At 36.7% G+C, this 9,750-nt stretch overlaps 1 protein-coding gene across 1 annotated transcript; it reads left to right on the top strand.

Annotated features, from left to right (window-relative positions):
- Positions 1–3,025: 3,025 nt before the first annotated feature.
- Positions 3,026–3,985, top strand: LOC131144025 (ethylene-responsive transcription factor ESR2-like). Its single transcript, XM_058092368.1, has one exon. The coding sequence runs from the start codon at positions 3,026–3,028 to the stop codon at positions 3,983–3,985; it is 960 nt and encodes a 319-aa protein (XP_057948351.1).
- Positions 3,986–9,750: the final 5,765 nt, after the last annotated feature.

Consider the following 9,750-nt stretch of genomic DNA (forward strand, 5'->3'; position numbering starts at 1 on the left):
CATGCATATCTCAAAACAATTATAATTAATAGAAGCCAACATAAGAAAAAAAGTTCAATAAAAATTAATTTCTAATAGTGATTTGGAGGGGATAACTTTCAACATCGAAAAAGGTATCGCAAAGCAATTTTGCCATCACAATGTTTTACATTGAGCAAGGTGGGATTCTTTTTAAGTCACAATTTCTTCCTTTTTAAAAAACAAAATAATTATGAAATATATTTATCTCAATAAGAAAAAAATATTTAAAAAGTACGGCAAAAGATGTTCTGTTTCAAGTAATAGTATTAAAACTTTTTTTCTCAAATTAATTTTTAAATATAATATTAAAGTTAATCGACTATATATAGGAAATGCCTTATAATATCGAAGATAAATGAGCTACACGAAGTGTATACACCAAATCTATTGTATACACCTTGTGTACCTAATAATTTCTTCTTAATATCAAGTTATCATTGCATCTCACCATGCATACCGTAACGAAATTGATTGTTGATATATATCAAAATTCATTTTAACCACTATAATTGACAAGCATCAGAATTGGATAATTAATTATCCTTTTGGTATGTACATAGGAATAATATAAAATTGAAGAAAATATAGTTGAATTTATTATTTGACTTTATCAACACTTGGACTTTTTAGATTTTTATTTTATTTTATTCTTATTGTACTCAATTTTTAAAAACACACATGATGCAAATCCTAAAATTTTCAACTATAAATTTTTTTTTTGTTGCGCAAATTATTGTAAATCATATCATCTAATAAATCAATAGTTGATTTTCAATTGCTCATATACTTTCTTCAATTAAACCTAAAATGATTGATGCATGTAAGTTCACATCTTGTCATTTATATTGGTTTTACTTTCAAAATAAAAATATAAGTATAAGAATAGGAACATTTGGAAGCATCCTGTGCCCAATAAAATGTTAAAAAGTAGAGACTGAATTTTTTTGAAGTCCATTGCATAATTCTTGTATTTTTCTTATTAAATACTAATATAAAAGCACAATAGTTGTCTAAAAATGCAAAGTATAAATATGATCAAATTTAAGTATACCTGACTTCTTTAACTTTCTGAAATTATAATCAGTCAATACATTTTTTTTATTTTTGAACACATTATTGCTTATTGAGACTATATATTAATATTTAATTAAAAATTATTGAGTACGTTATGTTTATACAGCATATATAATATAATTAATTATGTTCTTGATAATTTTTATTCTCGTAATGAAATTATGCTAGATTTGATGTATTAATTTTATATGTATATTTTTTATTTTAAATGTATATATATATATATATATATATATATATATGTTTGTTGCCTTCCTTCTTTTTGGTTATTCTGACTTGGGGAGTACTACACCCCACTTTAAGTCTCCATCCGCCATCAGAACCTAATCCTCATCCCTTAAAGACCCTAAAACCCACCCCTCGCCCTCCACCCCCTCCCCCTACTACTCCTACAACCAGACAACTCCACGTGAACTTATGAACTCACCCCCACCACCTTGGTTTTCAAACCCCCCCGCCACCCCCCCTAAGCACTGCCATTACCAAGCAAACCCACGGAAATGCGAATGTGTAGGGGAAAAGTTTAATTCCCAGAAAAGCAATACGGAACAAAAATTTTCAATTAAAAGAAAAAACCAAACAGGGAGGAACAACTTCTGAGCGCCGCCAGTGTAATCATTCTGAATGATAATCACACAGACCCATGGCCATGGCTGCAGCACCAAGCTGCAGCTCACCTCTCTCTCTCTCTTTCTCTCTCTCTTCAACTTCCCATGAATATTAATTATAGGGAAATTTTTAAATTAAAAAAAAAAAAACACAATCCTATGACATTTTTCTTTTTCGCCTCGATAACTTGTATAAAATATTAGATCTGGAAGAGAAAGGAAGGCCAAGCGAAATCTAAAATGACTCAAAATTAATTAATTAAAATCACTAAAATCTGATATTCACATCAATCAATTAGTTCTTACTTCCTACTCCCCAGAAACGACAATCTCTCTCTCTCTCTCTCCTATTTTTTTTCCCTTTCAATGCTCTTGGAAATAGCCCAACTCCAATTCAATGGCTGCCCCAATGTGGATGTTAGCTGGCTGGCATGCCCTCCACCATTTTTCAAAACTATATATATATAATTAACCAACAACAAGAACATTAACTTTAACAAGTCAGAGTCTATACTTGCACCAAGCAAACGACCATATGCATTTCGCGTTATAGCAGTGGAGTCTACATATATGCATGCAAGATTGTAGTAGGTTTAGGTGTGTTTTTTTGATATACTTTTAATTTTTTTTTATTTTTTTTACGACTCAAGAACTTTAAAGTCACTATTGCACCACTTTATGATCCGACACCAATTTTAGGGGTAAAAATTACTGGCCCATGATACACCCTTATAATTCATTAGAAGTAAAAATTTAAATGGAATCAAGGATCGCAAAGTAATCAAAGTTTTAATTTATATTTTTTTAGTTGTATATCAATTTTTAAAAATTAAAATTTTATATACTTAACATTAAATTTAAAGACGAGTTATACCTACTTTTTCAAAAATTTATTGTGTACACAATTGCATCAAATATAACATTACTATTGTACGGACATGGTACAAAATGTTGAAGGAACATAAAAGGGTTTAATTGGGCCCGTTGAAATTAACTAGAAAGAAGATTCTAGTTGTGATAAATGTAATAATATCTATCTTAAGAATAAAATATAACTCCATCTCTTTTAATTCTCTTTGAATTTTGTGCTCTTATACCATTAATTGTGCATGAATAAATCAATCACATCTCTCACTCTCTCTCTCTCACAGAGCGTTGCGCAAGTGTAGTGTGTTTTAAGTGTATGAGAGTTAATTCCCACTATAAATACAGCTAGCCATAGAATACCCAGCCCCAGGTGTCCATCCTGACCATTCCCCACGGTGTTCCTTCGCCCTGTTCGTAATTTGGCGAGAGAGAGAGAGAGAGTGATGGAAGAAGCCATGAGACGTCTGAACGGGCTGACCCGTGCGCCCGAACCCGACACGAGGGAAATATGCTCCGACCAGCACAACAAGAGGTGCAGCCACCTTGTCAACAGGCGGTCCGCCAGAGACCACGCCGCTACTGCAAGCGGCGGGTCAATGAGATACCGCGGCGTCCGGCGGCGACCGTGGGGCCGCTACGCTGCAGAGATTCGCGACCCTCAGTCTAAGGAGCGGCGCTGGCTGGGGACCTTCGACACTGCCGAGGAGGCCGCTTGCGCTTACGACTGCGCAGCCCGCGCCATGCGCGGCATCAAGGCTCGAACCAACTTTGCCTACCCCTCCGCAGCAGCCGCCGCTGCCGCCGCCACGTCTTCACCCCCTCCCTCCGCTGCAGATCATCTCATCATCCCTCCCTTCACTTTCCCAAAACAATCTCACCCGCCTGTTGGCCACTTCTCCACGAACACGCTTCTCCGTGGAGATCTTATCAACTCTCCTCCGCCCCCGCCTTACGATCACATTACGTACGTCAATGGCTCTTCTTCTTCCGCCAAGGGCTTCTCTGATAATACTTCCACGGGTTTTTCAGCCAACCCGCCGGCGGTTAACGACATGGGTTTCTTCTCGTCTGAACCGTCGGATTCGGGTCTTTTGGAAGAAATAATTTCAAAATTCTTCCCCAAGCCGGAGCCAAGCAAACTCGAATCCGCCGTCGGGTCGGTACTTGCACCGCCACCGGTCGTTGATCGAGAGATGAAGCAGGTGATTGATGATTATCAGAATAATACTACTGTTATGAACCAGATTAGTTCCTGTGGCGGTGGTTGCGGGACGTCGGCTGCTGCGCCGCCGTTCTTCAACGGGTTCCCGGTGGGCCTGCAACAAGAGATGTCGCCGGAATACTCCATGTGGGACGATATTTTTCAGTACCCGGAACTGCTGAGCGTCTTTGCGACCAAGCTGAATGGCGTTTGAGCTAGGTGGTAATGTTATAGTTAGGCAGTGAAAAGATGGAATTTGGGCTAACTGATATCGAAGTTATTAATGTTTGGGGTTTTTCTAATTTATCGATCACTATGAAAATGCAACTCAATCCATGGTAGCTGTTTTTATATTTTAGTTAGGTTCTCAAGCTAGGCTAATACTATTGAGAGGTCTCTCTCTCTCTCTCTCTCTCTCTCTCTCTCATATATATATATATATATATATATATATATGTACTGCGCGAGCTGCATGGTAGTGCATATATAGTAATGATGGTGTTCTGATTTCTTGCTAGCTTCACTTGTTTTGTTTGATTAATTTACACTTACCATTCTGCGTGTGTTTTCTCTCCGATCTCAACATGCACGCTCTTGAGCTTTTATATATATATATATATATATATATATATATATATATATATTCTCAGTGGGGTGAGGGGGATTAGAGTTGAGTTGACCTTTTCGAATTCGAAAAGCTGCGTTAATGGAGTTCTTATGTACGTTTGTCTTTTCTATCTCCCTCTCTCTCCCCTCGTGCTTCTAAAGCGAAAAAGGAGTGGTTTAGGATCTGGGGATGTTCTGCGGATGTTCTGTTATAATTTATTAAAACCTATTTCCCAGTTTGTACTTTTTTATTTTTATACTTTTCGAGAACAATTGAAATCAGCGCGGTTAATTTGTACCCCGGAAGTTCCCTGCCGACGTCAATCTCCGGCACCCCGAGATGAAAACTGCCTGAATTTCTAACCCTGTAAACCTCCATTTCCGACCATTAGGTTGTCGCTTAAACATGGCCTCCTATCCACATGTGCGTGTTTGGAGACTGTTGGAATTAATGACGAAACAAATATAAGAATAAGAATTTTTCTCTCTTTTAATGGAGAGTTACTAATTTTTTAATATTTATCCTATGCATGGAGAAGTTACATAATTTAATATCACTCATAAAATGTAAAGTTTAACGTAAGTTGAATTTAATATTATTTATGGCATTATTATCTTAAGCATAAGTTATGTGATTGGTAGATTTGGTGGGAAAGACGCTATTACCTTCTCATAATCTTTTGTAAATGTATCATCATGAGCAGAATTCTTCTCACGACATCCTCCTATTGATCTGATTATGCAATGAAAAACCCCAGCAAAATCGCAAGCATATATTCATTACATTGAGTATATTGTTCGATTTTTTAGTTAGGTGTGGGAAGCACATGATAAAGATTTCCTCAAATCAAAATTTTTTGCCAATTCTTCAACTTAATTTTCCGTTATTAATGGAAAAAATAAGAAGTTAAATTAGGCACGAGACTAGGAAATTTGATGCAAGTAACATAGTTATTTAGAGAATCAATTAACGAGTTCATGGCAAGTTGAAAAGGCTTGAAATTTCAAAAATAATTTGGTACTTAATAAGACCTTTTTTTTTTTTTTTTTGCAACCATTTAAAATTTACTTTAAGTTTTAATAGGGAGATTTTATTGTCATCTTTAAATTTTGGTCCTTAAAAGTAATAGTTGTTATAATATATTATAGAAATACTTATACAAAATAGAGAAATTTAAAATCTACAAATAGTTAGAAGATGTTATGTTAATATCTAAATTATTAAAATGATGTGAATCCATATTAACACGTGCATCTCACTTGTGTATGCTCAAGTAGTAATTTAATATTCTAAGTTTCAAATTTCATTCTTAAATTTTTGAGAGCAGTATTAAGTGTTGAAATCTTACAACTGCTTTTATGACTTTAGCCTTTATTCTATGATCTATTTTTTTCGTCAACTACCCATTTAAAAACCTCCTCAACCATCCTTCTCAAGTAGGTTGACGCCGACCTTAGATTTGGATACAAGGGTCACTCTCACCTTGTCTTCTCAAAATGCTCTCAAGTTACAAGTTTTGAGAAGAATATTATTAATCTTTAAAAAAACTAAGGAAGATAAAATTTGATCCACCCCATAAATATTGTTCTTGCCTCAATAAATTTGTAAGGTGTGACATAAGGCGCGATGCATAGTTGATGGGGATCAACATGCCTTGTTCATTTCCTTTGTAGATATGGTGACACGTGGACGACCTCTCGATGTCCACTACTGTTCATAACTCCTTCCTAAGTACACGTGAGATTTCTTGAAAACCATATACTTTTGGGTGGTTTCAGCCGATTAGCTTTGGTAGAAGGTGTACCTTACCTAGAAGACCGGACTTTCAGGACATAAAAGGGTAATCGGAGCACGCAACCAAGTTGTGGATGCCTGCCTAGTTGGAGTTAGATGCGGATGTATGTTGACTTTGACTAGATTGATCACCTTAGGCTTAGTCTACCCTTCAGGCAGCATAACCCTGACCACGGGGGTTTATACATGGTAGTTAGTGTCACGCCTTGAACTCGGAAATGGGACCCAGGGTATGATTTAGTAAACTAATTTGTCGTTGTATCATACAACCATCCATGATACTATACAATATAAGGGTCCGACCCCGTAGGACCCTTACTTTAATGATATATTTTTCAAATCATTTAGCCAAAAGATCTAGATTTTTAATGATATATGCTTAACTTTGGATGAATAGGCTTAAAGGATAAAAAAAAGTCACAATGTATATATCTTTAAGTGAGCTAAGCCTATATTTGCCTCTTTACTACGTGAAAAGCCTAAGTTCAAATGACTTGTCTTTCTTATCGTTCATGCATAGGTTTCTTAGTTATTGCATTTTCATATATGTTGAAACTAATAGCAATCATCTTAACCATTTAACTTAATTCACAAAGCTGAAGCTCTAAAGGATTTGATTTAATGTTTGAGAGCTTATGAAAGAAATTTTGGATTAAAATTAAAGTTATGTTCAAAGAGTATTCATTATGAATGGACATGATTGAAGACATTTGCATGGATGAGGATATGTCCAAACAATTTAGATAAAAAGCAACTAGAAGAGTATGAATTTTGGAATACCGCTTTTTGATGATTGGAAAGTATCCTTTAGGTATGATTATATAGAAGAGCAAGGATACAGACCAAGGAATGGGTGAAACCTTACCGAATATGATCATGGTTTGGTAAGAATTTTATGTGGAGGATATGGTGAACCAAAATTAGAAGATTTTTATATTTTAAGCACAAAAGGGAATATTTTGGTGAATCAGTGAAACTAGAATCCCATAGTGGTTGCCTGTAAGAACCCGAACTGTGATAACTGGGTTTAAATATATAAGAAAGGGGCAAATTAGGAATTTGGCATATTTCGTCGACGAAACCAGAATTCATCGACGAAGCCTTTGTTCTTCTCGTCGACGAAATTCAGAGACTCGTCGATGAGGAGAAGTCGAGGAGTCTCGGAAAAACCGATGATCTTAGATTCGTCGATGAGGCCACCGATTCATCAACGAAGTCAGTGAAAGATTGGTCAACGAGAACACCATTTCGTCGATGAATTGGGTCGGGTCAAAAGGGTTATAAATAAAATATTCTTTACTTCCAAGCTAAGAAACTTCAATCTTATCTCTCTCTCTCTCTCTCTAGAACTCTCTCTACACTCATTCTCTCTAGATTTCTTCGCTGATCGTTGACGGAATCGGAAATCTGAAGTTACCACGATGATCGTGGAAGGATTCTTTACAATTTCTACAGATCGGAATCTCATTTCGGAGATTTTGGGGTTTCGGTGAAAAATTGAGGTAAGGCTCGGTTTTCAATTCTGATTCGGTAGTTTTGTAGTTAACATCCTTGTGAGTATATTTTGTACTGTGATTTGTAGGTTTTGAAACTCGGTTCACTGTTTAGGGGCCTTGGAGTTCAGGATTTGCTATTCGGGGAAAAGGTAAAGGGAAATGTGTTTATATTGATTATTTTGAAATCAGACTTGGTGGAACTGTGGTTCACAGTCCTGTGTGTGTGTTTTGGCTACTCATTTAGGGGGATCTACCGTGAAAAATTATGAGTTTTTCATTATTACAGTTTTGGGAAAAAGGAGGCGACAGGTTGCATTCCTGGTTTTGATGAAAACCTATGTATATGTTGATTTATACTTTTTTATTGGGATGGTCGTGCCTTGACTTTGTTTAAACTGTATTTGTTTGGAAAACCATGATTTAGATTACCAAATGGGTGTGGTTTGTTTGGTTATATGAGCTTACATGTGTGTGTTATGTTGAAATGCTAGTAGGAACGAGGTTTCGAAATTATTCCAAGTACTGAGAGTGTCCGGCTCTATATCCGAGGGCGTGTGTTTATCGCCTGCCATGTAGGCAAGAGTGTCCGGCTCTATATCCAAGGGCGTGAGCCTATTCCGGTAGATCAGGCCGAAGGGTGTGGATCCGCCAGTTAGCGCCGGTACGATGCCATGGGAGTCGAGGACTAGCCATGTGGCAGTGGCGCCGTGCTTCGTGGGTTGACTACAGGCCAACGCAGGATTGTCACGGATCGGATTCGAGCCGAAGGGTGTGACGACACCGGGATTGCTGATCATGTGTTGTGTGTGTGTGTATGCACTGTGTAAATTAGTACTGGATTGCATTCAACTGCGTGTATGTTGCATCATGATAACACTCAAATGCCACACACCGATATAACCTGTGTTCTTTCTTACTGAGAGGTGTCTCACCCCTGCTGTACGTACATTTTTATAAACCCTTCGAGTAACCGGAACTAGCGTCTTGGTGTAGGGAGTGTAGTGGCTGGTGTACTGCGATTAGTGCTTGGGTAAGTGCTAGGACTGTATTTTGGTGGGTTGCCATTTTGAGATGTATTTGGGCACCCATTTGTACGTTTTGATGGAGTCATGTTCTGCTCTTGTATAGACTCTAGTATGGTACTGTGTATGTTTATATAGAATAACCTTTTTCCGCTACGTATATGATTGTACTTGGATGTGTTCAGGGTGCCTGGTAACCCCACAAGGTCGGACCCTCATCCTTTGTATTGTATCTGTGGATGATTTGTATGATACATGGACAGGTTAGGTTACATTCTCACCCCTGGGTCCCATTTCGGGGTTCGGGGTGTGACATTGCCTCTATTTTTTATTATGGAAGGATGTCTCTAAGTAAGCACTAGTTAGAATAGGGACTAATGATCATTAGTGCTTAAGCCTAGAGTGATGACTAAGCTATGGTTAAGCCTTTTATATTCAAAAATGAGTTTATGTTTAAATAATATATATCTAGATGGATTCCCTGAATTAAGATTTGTATATTCAAGTATGAATTATATATGCTTAACTTAAAATTTGTATAGTCAAGTATGAATTAAGCATTGAGATATGTCAGGCACAATTGCCTTGTCCATTAGGAAGTAGATTTTTATTCAAGCAGCCAATAATTTCTTATTTCAACCAATGAATATATGCATTAAGTTCAGATTGGTTATAAACTTGGATTTACATATTGGCTTGATTTTTCAAAATACTTAGCATGTAAAATTTTAAATAGTGGACATATACTAGGATTTTACATTTTCAGCCCAAACCACTTCCAAAGCCTTTAGTCAATACTACCCCCTATGGCTAATCCTAAATGTTAAGGAAGAATTATGTGATCACGTAATTCCTGTTTGAGTAATATCTTCTTTGAATTTCAAGGGGTTTGCTTTTTTAACCACCCATACCATTTTTCTATCTTTTATTCTCGATGGGTTAGGTGTTGGTGATTCTTTGACTTTCCATATTCGTTTGGGTTTCACACCTTTTCTTTTAAACGGGCAATCAAATTTTATGTGCCCCTTCTTTTTACACAAGACACATGTGGTGTAAGTGT

This window comes from Malania oleifera, chromosome 12 (genome assembly GCF_029873635.1).
Source record: "Malania oleifera isolate guangnan ecotype guangnan chromosome 12, ASM2987363v1, whole genome shotgun sequence".
Taxonomy (NCBI): Eukaryota; Viridiplantae; Streptophyta; class Magnoliopsida; order Santalales; family Ximeniaceae; genus Malania; species Malania oleifera.